Source organism: Macrobrachium nipponense, chromosome 22, assembly GCF_015104395.2.
Source record: "Macrobrachium nipponense isolate FS-2020 chromosome 22, ASM1510439v2, whole genome shotgun sequence".
Classification (NCBI taxonomy): domain Eukaryota; kingdom Metazoa; phylum Arthropoda; class Malacostraca; order Decapoda; family Palaemonidae; genus Macrobrachium; species Macrobrachium nipponense.
This window is the reverse complement of record NC_087213.1, coordinates 74688994-74704710: the sequence shown is the minus strand read 5'-3', so window position 1 is coordinate 74704710 and position 15717 is coordinate 74688994. Positions and strand designations below refer to the sequence as shown.

The 15717-nt window shown below is 36.8% G+C and overlaps 1 protein-coding gene across 1 annotated transcript in view; it reads right to left on the bottom strand.

Moving 5' to 3' along the window:
- LOC135198814 (uncharacterized) overlaps positions 1-11056 on the bottom strand; it is a 125818-nt gene extending 114762 nt beyond the window's left edge. Inside the window, exon 1 of the mRNA XM_064226781.1 lies at positions 9771-11056. Coding sequence (XP_064082851.1) covers positions 9771-9847 — 77 coding nt within the window. The 5' untranslated portion in view covers positions 9848-11056. The remainder of the gene's footprint in view (positions 1-9770) is intronic.
- Positions 11057-15717: the final 4661 nt, after the last annotated feature.

Here is a 15717-nt window from a genome sequence, read left to right as displayed (position 1 = left end):
GTAATAATATAAGTATCTATCACTGGTATGCAAAGGGATTCATATACAGTATTATGGTTTTAGACCAACAATATGCTTGACTTTGCCGTTGATAGGAAGGAAATTAAATATTGACCTAACCTTGAATAATGGAATCAATCAATATTCAGAGATTACTCTTTTATTTAAGTCTTTAGCGATCCTTCCTACAAGATCAAAAGCCAGGTATATTTACACGTCTTTGTCTAAAACCCTAGATATGATTATTCTTCTGTTCTTCGTACTGTAAATTTGTTTTACGGCCAAAACTGTGGTAAACAATGTATGCAACCATCACAAGAACTTTTTTTTTTTTTACATAATTTTGTATCAAAGTAGGAAATAATTCCAAGAATATAATTGTTTATTAAGCACCATGTTTTTCTTTACTGACCGTGAATATCATTAAGTGGCCTCGTAATATCTAAAGAGAAAGACACTACTTTGAGGATAATGTCTGCATTTAGTAGCCCAAGAAGGGTAATCCATATGGGAATGGTCCAGACCCACTAGTTATATCCAAAAAATAAAAAATGATGAAACCCATCGTAATTTCGTTTACTTAGGATGTATTTGTAGATTTTTAAGTAGTTTTGAAATTTGTGTTTTATGCGAAATTTGTAAGACTTTTTATCTTCAGTTTTTTCGGCGACCGCAACGGCTGTTCGTAATATGAAATCAGTCAGTTAGTCAATCAATGACATCCAGATACTCATACATTCCAAGATATGGATCAGTTATGAGAGAGTGGTAAGTTCTACGTTGGACGAGTGGATTTCCTGCTCGGCTACTAATCCGGTGGTCCTAAGTTCGATTCTCTGCTCGGCCAACGCGGAACCAGAGGAATTTATTTCTGTTGATAGAAATTAATTTCTCGATATAATGTGGTTCGGATCCCACAGTAAGCTGCAGGTCCCGTTGCTAGGTAACCAATTGGTTCCTAGTTACGTCAAAATATCTAATCCTTCGGGCCAGCCGTCGGAGAGCTGTTAATCAGCTCAGTGGTCTGGTAAAACTAAGATATACTTAACTTATGAGAGAGTGGTGTTTGAAGGGTTACGGCATAGAGTGCGGAAAAGGATGTGCCCGAAGGTGGCTGTGTCAACAGCAATAAAAACAGCAACTACTTGGTTCGAAACTTTCTAAAATAAAGAAGAAAAAAAAAGTCGTCGGTGTTTCTTTCCTACTGAATGTGAGAACGAGCGGCGAATTGATGTTTCTTTTGTTCCTCTCAATGAGGACGTCTTAAGCATTGTCTTCCAGAGACGTTTTCACTCGTTGCCGAAACTGACTTGCGCTGAAAGTCATTTACTTTATCGATTCCTTTGCTAATGCGCCTCTTTCGACATTTCCTTATGTTTAGGCGGTCTTTTTCAACTATGCCTCTACCACAGTGCGGCATATTTCACTGCTTATACTTTTCATTCTCATTCTTCCTTTTCCGTCTACAACTTCTATAGCTACTTTGACTACCTCTGCCATTTCTGAAGCCCTTTTGGTATTCTGAAACCACTGCTACCAATTTGCTACGGAAACATGAAATTGTAAATGATTTAATCGAATGCTTTCTGTGACCAAATTCAAATTATGGATAATATGCATTCTCTTTAAAATTTCATTTGGATTTATTATGTATTTATCATCTAAGAAACTGATTATTCAGTGTCATAATCTGTTTTACCTTGCTATTATTATTAATTTTTTTAAGAAGTAGACATCCATAAGAAACTATCTGAGAATTCCATTAACTTGCAAAACAAAGTTTCACAGAATAGAAAAAATCGAGAAGAAAACTGATGTGAATGCAGATGCTCGCCTCAGTACATGATGCTGTCTTAAGGGGAGTTCTTTAAGCCAAGAGTCACCTCAATCTCACGTAATGATTTCGGGAAGAAAAAGATTATTACGCCTAATCAGTTACGACCCGAAATAATAACAGTTTTGATAAAATCGCGTCATTTCATTTGTGATCAAAATAAGAAAGCCACCTCAAGTGAATTGCGAGGTAATTCGAGTGTATATTTAGTATTACTTTCAATTTGGAAATAAGCGTAATTGAGTCGAATTCCGTGGCGATATAAGGTCAGCAATGCCACTCTCATCTTTGCAAGAGAAGAGGTTTAATATTGTTTTGACTGATATGATGTTATTTTTGTATAAAAAATAATCGCTGCAAATTACATTAATAGGGTTATTTTGCATCCATCTTTTTTTGTCCTGTTGTTTTCAACTTCCAATTTGCTACGGAAACATGAAATTGTAAATGATTTAATCGAATGCTTTCTGTGACCAAATTCAAATTATGGATAATATGCGTTCTCTTTGAAAATTCATTTGGATTTATTATGTACTTATCATCTAAGAAACTTATTCGTCAGTGTCATAATCCGTTTTACCTTGCTATTATTATTTTTTTAAGAAGAAGACATCCATATGAAACTATCTGAGAATTCCATTAACTTGCAAAGCAAAGTTTCACAGAATAGAAAAAATCGAGAAGAAAACCCAGATCAGTAACCAAATGAGTATATGCCTAAATAAGCACCAAAATTGTCATAAAAACGAAAACAATGTCGTGCATTAACAGTCATCTATAAACTTGACATCTAGCTATGAGAACTGTCTTTCGCTGAGAGGAAAGAGATGCAATCTCAGTAGATGTAATTTAGGAAAGTCTAGCAACTTAAATTCAGTTCACTAGATATTAATATCTTGAAGGGCGAAAATATGTTAAGAAATCGAGGAGGCTTTTTCTGAGCAGATGTTAGCCAGTGCCTGTATATTATGAGTGTTACATATAAGGACTGGTATTTCGAAAAGATATGATTTGAATCAAACTTTTGCTCCTAACCCAGATTTTTGCATTTTATGCAATCCATTCACTGTAATGGGTCTTATATATGAAACCAAGGACGTTGCTTTTAAATTAAAATGCTTGCAGTCATTGTAACGTTTATGAATGATAGGTCTTCTTCCATAGTTGGTTTCTTATTTTATTTAGTAAAATTGACTGGAACCAGCAAGAAAATCCGATATTTATCAAAGAAACATTGTTTCAACATTTTTAGCACTATTGTCTATGTTGCTTAAGCTCCAAGTTTTTCTGTCATATATATTTATAATAAAAAAAGGAATTTTGTGTAGCAAATCTGTTATGGAGCAGAACCATACCGCTTTGTTGATTTATTTTCTGTTCTCTTTAATAACTCAGTGATGACCTGTAAGAAAAAAAACTGACTGACTGTTCATGGAACACCTCTCTGTTAACAGGTGTTATTTTTACAACAAATTCAGTTCATGTCTCCAAACTCCCCCGAAAATAAAACTTATACAGCTTGGCCATGAGTACGTTTTACGAAGTTCAATAAAATCTAACTGGTTTCGTTCCAATAATCGTAGAAAATATTCTCCTTTGGAGGCTCTGCAGTCGATGGTATAATAAGTTAATTATATCATATGCACAAAAATGGTCATCTTAACTACCCAATATTAAGTAATCATTTGTTTACTCATTACACGCTATATATATATATATATATATATATATATATATATATATATATATATATATATATATATATAATATATACATATATATATATATATATATATATATATATATATATATATATATAGTAATATATATGTATATGTATAGAGAGAGAGAGAGAAAGAGAGAGAGACGAGAGAGAGAGAGAGAGAGAGAGAGATTTAGCTGTTGACCGTTGAGAGTTTTCTAGGTAGCCTTTATCCGACCATAATACCACAAATGTTCATTTACATATTGGTCCAGTTACACTACTAGCAGCAGCAGCTGTAGTAGTAGTAGTAGTATCAACGTTTTTATTGCGATCTCTTATCATACCACTAATGGTAAAGGTCGATAAAGATTATCTCGTAGATAGAGTTCAATAAAATCATCAGTGATAACATTGACCTAAAATATTTAAATCCTGTTTATCCTGATTATATATATAATATATATATATATATATATATATCTATATATATATATATATATGTATATATGTGTGTGTGTGTATGTGTGTGTATACATACATATGCAGAGAAGTGAAGGATATGCTCATAGATATATTGAAAGAAAGAATTACTAACGCGGGCGAGGATATTATGGCTCTTGATATTATGAAAGGTATCAAAATGTCGTGTCCGTATAACATCATACATAAACACACACACGTATATATAGTGTATATATGATATATTAGTATATAATAGTTATTATATACATATATATATACATATATATATAATCATATATATCACATATATATATATATATATATATATATATATATATATATATATATATATATATATATATATATATCTTACACACAAGACAGTGTTATAAATTTCATAATGTCAAGAGCCATAATACCAGCCACCACATGAGTAATTCTTTCGGATGTGTCAATAAATCTCCGAGTATATCCTTCCCTTCTCCGTAGCCATCTTTTTTATTTTTTTTTCGAGAGGCGGAAGTCGGCACTTAAGAGAGAAAAGTTATAACGTTCCCTGACAGACAGATGCAACGAGTTTTTTTCTCTCTCTCTCACTACAAGTTTTTCCCCCTTTTTTGTCAGCCGTTCAATTCAGCGGCAGCAGGTCAGACTCTGATTATCAGTAGTGCAACCCTGCCTTCTATTTTGTATTGCCTTGTAAATCCCTATATGGCTCGTCCTTTTTTTTTCTACAAGCGTTCTATTTATCGTGTCCTTTGTAACATTGTAAATATTGTTGTTGCTGTTTTTTTGTGACTCCTCCAATTTTCTTTTTTACTTTTTAATCTCAGTTAAACGAAATTACCACCTTTCTCTTCCTAATACTGTTTTTGTTTCATAAATAGCTTCAAAAGCTATGGTCAGATGAATAAAGTTTTTTGTACCGACCGGTGTTGCACATATACTATATATATATATATATATATATATATATATATATATATATATATATATATATATATATGTATATATATATATATGTGTGTGTGTGTGTGTGTGTGTACGTGTGTATATATATATATATAATATATATATATATATATATATTATATATATATATATATATATATATATATATAAACTTGATGTTGTTGGCTTGAAAAAAGATGAATGAAATAGATTTCCAGTTTTCAGTTATTAAATCTTGCACGAACGGACTTGATCCTGGAACTTCGTTTATGACGTACATCGCTATTGACTCTGGTATACAATGGATTAGATATATTCATGTATAAAATGCATTAGATAGCATAGTCATTCAAGTAAGAAGAGGATGCTCACGTTTTTGCCTTTAAGGAATTTACATTGCCTTCAGCAGTATATCATCGTTATTATCGATTATTATTATTATTATTTTTATTAGTTTAAAATGTGGTTTTACATCCTATTGCGTTAGTGAGATCAGTATTGTATTTGAAGTCCAGTTGTCTCACTTTTATTCAAGAATTAATGAAAATATTTGGGGAATATTATTTTTTATTCTTTATTTTTCACTGTCGTTTCTTTTGTCCCTCATTACCATCCACGTTTCGTTATCTGCGTAGCCCACTCAGTCAGGTTTTCCATAAGGGGTAAAATAAGATTTTTTATTCATTATAAATTCTCCGCAAAAATTTATCAATAATGCAATTCGAAAATAGTAATCTAGATTTTATCCGAAAGAAGGATATTTCCTGTTGAAATAATTATATATCAATAGATGAAAATTACGGAAGATAAATTGAAAAGTATCTTAGGGCTTCGCTGTCTCTCTCGATATGCGTAATAAATGGGCATATCACATAACATGATGTGCATATTCCCATATTTTAACTTATTTCTCATTCTACGGTTTTGTATTCAACACTTTGTAATATGTACACTGACTTTGAATTTATTTTTTTTAGTTCAGATAATGCCTGAATTAAAATAAGAGAACAAACGAAATGTAAAGACGACAAACAGTAATATTGTTCCATCAAGTATTTACCTACGCTTATCGTCTCCCATCATTAAACGCAATTTTAGAAAAGCTGCTGAAAATAATTCTTCTCAATTCTTCTCCCTCTCCCGCATTATTTCTGAATTTTGACCCTTGTTACTCCTCTTTTGGGTTCCCCTCCTTTATGGCTTTTGTCGTTCAATCTAGATACTATCAGGGAGTAGAAGGAGCACACGGCGTTTGATATGTGGCCTTTTTATGAAAAGATTTCACCTGTCCCTTTTTCCCGTTCACCTCGCCAATTGTAGAGGTCTGCTGCCCTCCCTCTCAACCACATTCCTGGACCGTGTAATGTTATACTGACGAATGACTCCTTCGCCTTGTTTGACATGATTACCTCTCTCTCTCTCTCTCTCTCTCTCTCTCTCTCTCTCTCTCTCTCTTTATAGGAAATGAGGGGGGTTTTCAAGTTGTGATTTTTAGTAATTGTTATTCTTTTGTAATGGTGAATGCAGGGTCCAGTGGTGCGGTTGCTATTTCGAATTTATATATATATATATATATATAATATATATATATATATATATATATATATATATATACATATATATATATATTTATATATATTTAGAGAGAGAGAGAGATATGCAGGAGGACAGACTGAGAACGTTACGGTGTTATCTCTTTAGCGCTCAGTGAAAGGAAGGTACGGAAAGATGACGTATACATATGTGGTCTTCCAACATATGATGATAACGGGGTCCTATATGTGTTATTCTATGTCCTTGAACAATAAGTTTCAAGGAAGGTGTGATTATCATGAAAATTCCATTTTCTCAAACGACTTTTTATATCTCGTTGGTCTGCCCCTTAAATACATAAATAATTCACACGCGATGTATATATATGTATATATACGTATATATACAATATATATATGTGTGTGTGTGTGTGTGTGTGTGTGTGTGTGTGTGCTTTTGAAGCAAAATTTTTCTTGTACGCAGATTTTGTTGAATTCTATGGCTTTTTGATTGTTGTCAAATTAATAAGTTGATCAACAATGAAAAAGCCATGGAATTCAATAAAATCTTTATATATATATATATATATATATATATATATATATATATATATATATATATGTATATACTAATATATATATATTAATATAGAATATATATATATATATATATAGATGGTAATATATATATATATATATAGGGGAGAGAGAGATGAGAGAGGAGAGAGAGCGAGAGAGAGATGAGAGAAGAGATGGGGGGGGGGGGGGCGCTCTCGGAACGATAGCGCATTATGCTTTTTTTTTTAGCTTAATCTACCTATCTATTTCCCGTTGAAATAATATGGAAAAATGCAATATCTATTAAAAATAACTACAAGCATTGACTTCATTATTCTTACACACACAAAATGTTGAATTTCTTTTTTTACAACCATCAGAAAGTAAGTTAAATCCTGTATCCTGACTAGAATAGAACTACATAGGAACACCACTGAGCGATATAAACGATACGGATTTTCACAGGATTACATGATTGTTATTTTGTTGTTACTAAAGTTGAATTCCATGCCTCTTACGGAAATGAATGCATAGGTATGAAAGGTTTAGAATTGCTGGGCCCTTGGAAATATTTTGTGCTATTGGAAAATCAGCTCTTTTATTTCATGTCTGGTGTTCTTTCCTCTAGGCTGCCTCTTCTATATACGTGTAATACTTTTCCAGGTAGTTTTTACCATTCCTTATTAACCAAAATTAGTATTTTAGAAATATGAGTAAAGATGGATTATTGTATAAAATGATGATTTTTTTCCATTCTTCGGCATCAGTCAAACATCAGTCACCTTCCTACAAGGAGTTAGTTGAGTCACAGAGAACCCATAAAAATTCCCTCCATCTCTCATATCGAGTCTGCATAAGGTCTAGTGGGCTTTTCCGTCTGTTCTTGCATTGCATGGTGCATCTTCAGGAGATGCCGAGGAAGGCTCACAAAAACTTGCTCGACTCACTCACCACTCCTGAATGATGGCTCACTTTTTATTTTCTTTTTCTCCTTTTTTTCTAGTAGTCGTTTTTAGAAAACTATTTTTGGCACACTTAAAGAGGCGCAGACAAACAGACAAAGGTAGAGATAGCAACACAGATCTTGAGATTACTTTCTAGTATTTCAAAAATGGAAACATTTAAGCCCATTCCAGACCAGAAATATAGATGGCCTTGTGTAAAGTTAGAGAGGAAATACAAATTGGTTAAAGTGATATTTTCTTATGAATAGGAGAGAGAGAGAGAGAGAGAGAGAGAGAGAGAGAGAGAGAGAGAGAGAGAGAGAGAGAGAGAGAGAGAGAGAGAATGCAAATAAAACTTCGAAACTATGCATGGTATAGTTAGTTACGTTCATTCATCTTTCAGCTTTCAGATGAATCTAATTTCTCTACTTCTTTAATTTTTTTTTTATCAACAGCGATATTCATGATGTTAACATTTGAATTTTTCTCCTTTTGTTATTCCCCTCATATTGCATATTTCACAATCAGTGTTTCTATACAGAAAAATTTTTCACGACTTTTTAAGGCATTAACATGAGGTTGAAACCTAATTTTGAATGAAACTCTCACAATTTTGTAGCTCAGTGAAAGATTGTTGTCACATTATTTATTCTTATTATCAGAATATACAGATCGTCCTCTGGGTGAAAATGATGGTGACCAATGCACAGTTACCTTGTGTTTAGCTACTTTTCTACTTAATTGTTTTAAGCCTGCTTAATTTTACAGATTCTGTCCACCTTTTTTGCTGATTTTTGTGTCTATTGTCTGTGGTCTTTCAGTAATTTTTAGTTAACTTTATGCCGCTAGTTTTTTTAGACGTACCTTGCTTATTTTTAACTTTAGTACTTTCAAACATAAACTACAATATTAAATTGATAACTTGACGTTAATAAAGTCAAGTCACAATTTTTTACAAGTGGAAAAGAAACTTATATGATAGTATAGTGATATAGACCAAATAATTTGTCCGGTCAAAAATACTTGAAAAAATACATAATAGGTCTGCTACAGAAAAACTTTAAAGTAACAATTTACTAACAAATTACACTATAAGTTTGCAGTATGTTAACATATTGTTTCTCATACTAACCAGATAAGAATATTTTAATCTTCGGATTAGAAATACAATCTATTTATATTTTACGAGAGGGATAACTAACTTTCCTTTTACTTACTTGTATTATTATTATTATTATTATTATTATTATTATTATTATTATTATTATTATTATTATTATTATTATTATTATTATTATTATTATTAATTCTTTAAGAAGAAACCATCTTTTATATAAGTGTCTTTAAAAGTAATGGCTACATCTAATTAATGCGGTTGATGCAGCGGTTATTGTTATTTTTTATGCATGGTGTTACCTTGCATTAATAAAACATGCAAGGATTGAGGACAGAAGAATTCCTTATCTTATGAGATAATGTTTAGTTCTTTTGCAATACAATCGTTTAATTCGAAATACACATATATTTAATACTTAAATTAAAATCCATAAAAATTCCTTTTCACTGAAAACAATACACCTAGTAACTTATGCTTTAGGCGACAATTCTTTCTCACATTTCCATTCCTTACTCTGATGAGAAATGGATTCCACAGTGGAACGGGCTAGAAGTCAGTATCATCAATTTCTATTTAACTACTCATGAGTCAATCTTTGGGAACCTGGCGAACCCACGGAAACGACCCGATGGACAAATCTACGTAATGCATTATTCTCATTACTTACGTGGCGATAGTGAAGGATTGTGCTGTTGCCAAAGAAGACGAGGCACAGGAAGAGGTGGTTTGTACAGAGGCCAGCATATCACTTAGCCCTCAGCGGGCTTCCGACGAGATTTGGAAAAAGAAGAGAGCGCTTTGGCACATGCTTACTACTTCATCTGCGTTGAAATCACCAGTGAGCCACAGACATGAAAAGGGCTTTCTTACCGCGGATGAAAAAACAATATCCTTATCGATTGTTTATGTAAATGCACACAGAATTCACCCAGAAGTCTTTATTCTTCAGCCAGCGTGCTACAAGGCGGAGGTCGAGCCCTACTCCTCCTCCTCCTCCTCCTAGGACTTGGCGCGGAGCACGTGAACTGGATGATCCTGTCGCACGTGCCAGTTTGTGAACTAGATCTGCCCGCTCTGAGCAGGCGCTCAGGAACTTCTGAAAGTGCTCTCGTTTTGCGTCATTTTTTCTGGGAAGCCGATTTGTCTAACGGGTATTCTTACACAGTAGTCGCTGATAAATAAGCTCGCTTAAAAAAAAAAAATTTTTTTTCTTATAAGGTAAGTTGTAATTAAAGTTTGTTTTGTTAAAAGCCACGCAATTAGACTTCGTCAGTGATTGTTTACTATCACACTTTGGCTAATAAATCAGATTTTTTATGACCCAAACCAATATATTTTGTTTTCACTTCATTTTCCACTGCTTCGAAACGTGTTCATCTTTTGCTCCAAAGTTCTAAAAATGCCAAATGTTTGGGATCACTATTTCACCAGAGGTTTCATGTAATTCATATCGAATTTTGTGTCCTCATTCATATCAGTCACATCACCTTCAACTCTACCTTCATCTCAACGGCCTTCACACTCCACAGCACCATTTAGTTAAAGAAAAAAGAAAAAACGTATCACAGCCCTGTGCCTAGTAAGGAGTTTCCAGAGGGGCGTATCCAAGAAGTATCTTCTTCGGCTTCTTCTTCTGCGACAGGGCGGCAACGAACGTTCTTGGCCGTCTTCTTCAAGGCAGGCCCAAGTGCCACTACCCCCGAGTGCTGCGAAGTGCAGTACCGACACCACCATACGGCGTGGGTGGGAGGGAAGCAGTGCTAACCGCCCGCCCGCACCTTCGCCCCAGCCTCCTCATCACTTATTTCCTAGATTAATTATTCCAGAAAATCTGATTCTTTGGTGCTTCGCTGACGCTTTGCCATTCAAGACCTCTATCAAATAATGCCGAATTTCGTACCCCACGCTCGCCCACGCTTAATACGACCGCTTCCCGGTCACCATAGTAAGTACCTTATCATTTCTCTTTAGAGTCGCCTTTGGATCGCTGAGGTGCGTGAGATTTAGGAAGGTGGCATACCCAAGGATGATGTCATTCACAGTTTTACTCATCGGTGTTTGTTTTGATGCCTAGGCCCTTCGTAATGCTTTTTATAAACTTTTCTTTCCCAGCGGATTCATTAAACTTGTTGAGGTTATTGCGGTGAGAGAGGTTATTCCGCTTAATGGAAGCGCTCGAAATCCGTGAGAGTAAGGGTTGGATTCCATGGGGCTCATCTTCACCCCGAGGCGAGGGGAGGCAGAGTTCGCGGCTCTGCCACAGATGGCAGCAGAGGTCAGGAGGCGTCGTCACGTCTTGCCGACTTCCCTTGCATACTAATTGATCGCAGTGATGCCACAATAGACGTGTTTCATGCATTCTGCCACGATAGTCTATCCAGGAACTTTTTAAAAAACAGATTTCGTTATCCAAGTCGTTAGGACCCCGAAAGTTTGGCCGCCAGTGCTGGGAGAGTGAGCTTTTAAGCCATGAACATGATTAATACTCTGTGCTTTGACGATTTCAAGCATATAAAAAAATGGTCGTTCGTGGCAACATTGACTAAAGGAAGAAGAAGCTGTTGAGGCCAGGGAGTGAGAAGGGCGTCATCCCAAGGTGGTTCCTGCCGCTCCCGACTTCAGCTGGGGGTGGGCGTGGGTGGTGTTGGTGGCTGTACTGGAATGGGCGGCGGTCTCTCTTTCTCTCTCTTTCTCATAAACCATAAGTTTTCGGAATATGTGTCATTAGTGTTGAAATAGAATTTGAAAAGATCTTGAAGGTGAATTTTTCCTTGTGGGTCATAGAAAGGGTGTCAATGGACGCTCTAGAATAAGAAAGTGGGAGGACGAGAAGAGACTGGAACGAGGAGGATCAGGAGGAGGAGGAGCAGCAGCAGAAGAGGAGAAAGAATGAGGAGGGGTCGGAGGGTGGTTATCGTGGGCGTGAGAGGGTAGCTTAAAACGGGTGGAGTGGCTGGTGGTCACGTAGAGGGCTGGCTAAAACATTTATGACTGATGTGAAGGAAAGTGTCTATGAAAGATGCAAGTTATCTCGGAGAACTGAGGGGGTCATCGACAGGAGGTTACAGAAGGGGGGTGGGGGGCGACGAACCCAAAATCTGGCAAAAGATTTAATCTTGCAAGGTAAAATTGTCACTATAATTGTGTCAACGACAGCTTAACCGAGATGACTTTCGTTTAGACCGTCATATTTTTTAAGTCATTTTTATCCCTTATTAAAGATGAACTTTATTTTTTAACTGATACTTATTAAGATTTTCCCAAATAAGCGTTCCTGGAATTGTCTCTGCAGATTTTACCAAATTTAGTCAATTAGGACATCTATTTTGTCTTCACATGGGAAAAGCAGAAAACAAGACTATTATATTATATAATATCGACCATTAGAAAAGCCGACCAATTAAAGAAGAGGAAGACAGACTCAGAAAGGCCAGGAGTTTGTAAGAAAAATGGACATTTATAAATGTGCTTTAATATGAAGGTGAGCACACAGATACCAAGGTTAAATGTGATTGTTGGGAAACGATTCTTTGCCAAGAAGTAAAGAGTAAACTGGATAAATGTGTGTGTGTGAGAGAGAGAATATAACAATGGATCATCCTCTCTTTCGTTGTGAAGTGGATGAAGGGGCCTTAAGGTGAAAGTTGAAGATGCTGGCAATAATTATTGCTGCAGAGGGAAGAGAAGATAAACAGTGATGATGGAGATTTAAAGGGTAAAATGAAAGAGGAGAAGGCGTAGACAGGGAATAAGAATTCTCTCTCCTCTCCTCTCTCCAACGACACCAAAGCCCGTCAGGATGGCCCCCCCCCCAAAAACCCCAAAAAACCCACCAAACCTCTCCCCCTCCCCCCCCCCAGCCCCCCGCCCCCTCGGCCCCTCCCCCCCGGAAACAAGCCCTCCCACCGCACTCCCCCCACCCCCCCCCCAAAAGCACCCCCGCCCCCACCACCAACAGCACACCCCAAAAAACCCCATCCCCCCCTCCCCCCCCCCCCCCCCGCCCCCCCCCCCTCCCCAACCCCCCCCCCCCCTCTCCCCTCTCCCTCCCCCCGGACCGCCTCTCCCCTCACTCCTCAAACCCCCTCTGGCTACCTGTCTCCTCCCTCCCCCCTCCCACTCCCCCCCCCTCCCCCTTCCTCCTTCCCCCTTTCCTTCATTTCTTCCCCTCTCCCCCTCTTCCCCCCCTTCCCCCTCTCCCCCTCCTCCTCCCCTCCCCCCCCCCCCCCCCTCCCCTCCCTCCTCCCTCCCCCCCCCTCCCCCCCCCCTCCCCTCCCTCCCCTCCCCTCCCCCCCCTCCCCCCCCCCCCTTCCCCCTCCCCCCTCCCCCCCCCCTCCCCCCCTCCTCCTTTCCTTGCCCCTCCCTTCTTCTCCTGTCCCCCCCCCCTCCGTCTCCCCCTTCCCCCTCTTCCCCCCCCTTCTCTCTCCTCTCCTCCCTCCCCCCCCCCCCCTCCCCCTCCCCCTCGCCACCCTCTTCTTCTCTCTCTCTCTCTCCCTCTCTCATCCCCCCCTCTCGCTCTTTTCTCTCATCTCTCTCTCTCTCTCTCTCTCTCTGCTCACCACACACACACACACACACACACAAGAAAATCTTTTATAAAAAAAATGTGGAATAAATTTCGTTAGCGTTCTTAGGCAAATGAACTCCCCTAACCGTCTAATTTGCTTGTTAGTTTTTGAAGTTACGTTCAAAGGATAGTTTATGGACATGAACGCTTGAGTAAGTTGTTTGTTCAAGTTAGAGTATTTTATGCTTGTACATGTCAGGTCTTGATTAGGGCAAGAAAGGCGTAGTTTTGTACTAAACATAATGAGTTAAGTTAGTCGCTCGGAGAGAGACATACAGACAGACAGAGAGATGCAGATGGGAAGGAGCAGCGGAAGAAGGTAATTTCTGGTGAAAGTAAAGGACGAAGAAAAAAAGTAGGAGATTGCCTCCCGAATTAATTTCTTTATGATCACACGAACCGGAAGAAGGGAAATCGAATCGACATCCTTGTAAGTAAATCATCGCCTTGTCGCCAACTTCACTGTCATGATCGTAGCCTTGCTTCGTTCTAGTTATATTCCTGAACTAACCCATACTTATAGCAATCCACGGAAAATTTGTCTAAGAATGAAAAGGGCTGAAGGAGTTTAGAAATAAGTTATCAATCATCAATGACTTAGGTATAAAAAAGCGGCTTTCTCTTGGTCAAAAATTGCTTACTTCTGTTGTAGGAGAGATCGTATTCTATTAAAGAACTGCCTTAGTGACGAGTCAAAAAAAAAACATTCATTATCGAAATTATTTGCCCACATAATTTTTTAACTATCACTTTACATAACTCTCGGTCGCTATTATTTAACTATGTTAATGAATTATTAATTTACGGGAGCTAGTGTCTACAGTAAAATCTCCTCATTATCCATTAAGTGTATTTGCTAAATGCCTCCGTACGAAATGCAAGCAAATGTCTGGTACTGAAAAGCACGCAGAGATCCCATACCTCCACTAACACCAAACTGTTTGACTTTGAAATTAAACCACTTTTCTAAAGTCCCTGAAACGAGAAAAGATATGCATATATTATTAAAAGTTAGAAAATACATATCTGAAAAAAGTACCCTATTATAATGTTAAAGAAAGTATATAAAAAAATTGAAGCTTGGATTTCTGGTAGACTCGTCTAAAAGTCCATACAACTCTTCCACAAAATTTCGCTGAAATAAACCTAACTTTCTGAGATGTCAGGTGATGAGAAATTTTTATGCTTTATTCCAACAAGTTCTGCTCTTCCTCTTGCATTACTCGGAACCGCCTCTCTTATTTCCTTCACAATCAACAACTCCTCACAAGGAGCAGGCAAACAGACGCGGAAAAAATATAACCTTCGACTAACTTTGTCAGCGGAGATCAGTTCTGTAGGACTAGTATCGTCTCTAAAGGACGTTTTTTTTTTTTTTTTTTTTTTTTGCAACAAAGGCTGTCTGTCTTGGATGACTTTCCTAACATGTATAGAAAGATTTATATTTACTTAAAAGTAAATATAAGACTTTCTTCAATGCTTGATTAACTTAAACGAAGAACTCGGCCAGGTTAATAGGCATAATGCAATAATTAAGTGAATAAAGAACATTCTCAAATGTACTATTGCATTTACCATTCTTTTTATTCGCCACTAAGGAAACGAGAATAATTGCTTTACTATATTCATAGAAATGGCAAGTCTTTTGGTGGCTACTTTAGAGAATTCATTTGGTTTGGGACAAAATGGCGTCGTGTTAATAAAAATAGGCTCGAATGGAATTTCCCAAGAGTAGTTGATTATTCTCAATTATTCTCTTTTTCTAACTTTTTTCTCATATAGGCTGAGTATTCGCAACTGTTGTTTTAAAATTATGACGTGTTCCGACCAAAGGTATCATAAAATTGCATTTTTTCTAGAATTCATAATTTTCCTTCCAGCGAAAGAAGAGAAAGTTGCCTTTTTTATTTAGTTCCTTTTATGCAGTGCTTGGATTAACACACAATTAAACACTGTCAACAACGTCCTCTTGGCAAAATTAAAAACAAATTAATTGCGTTAGCATGTTTTTTTTCGAAAGTTTAATATTTTAGGAGTGCATGCTTTT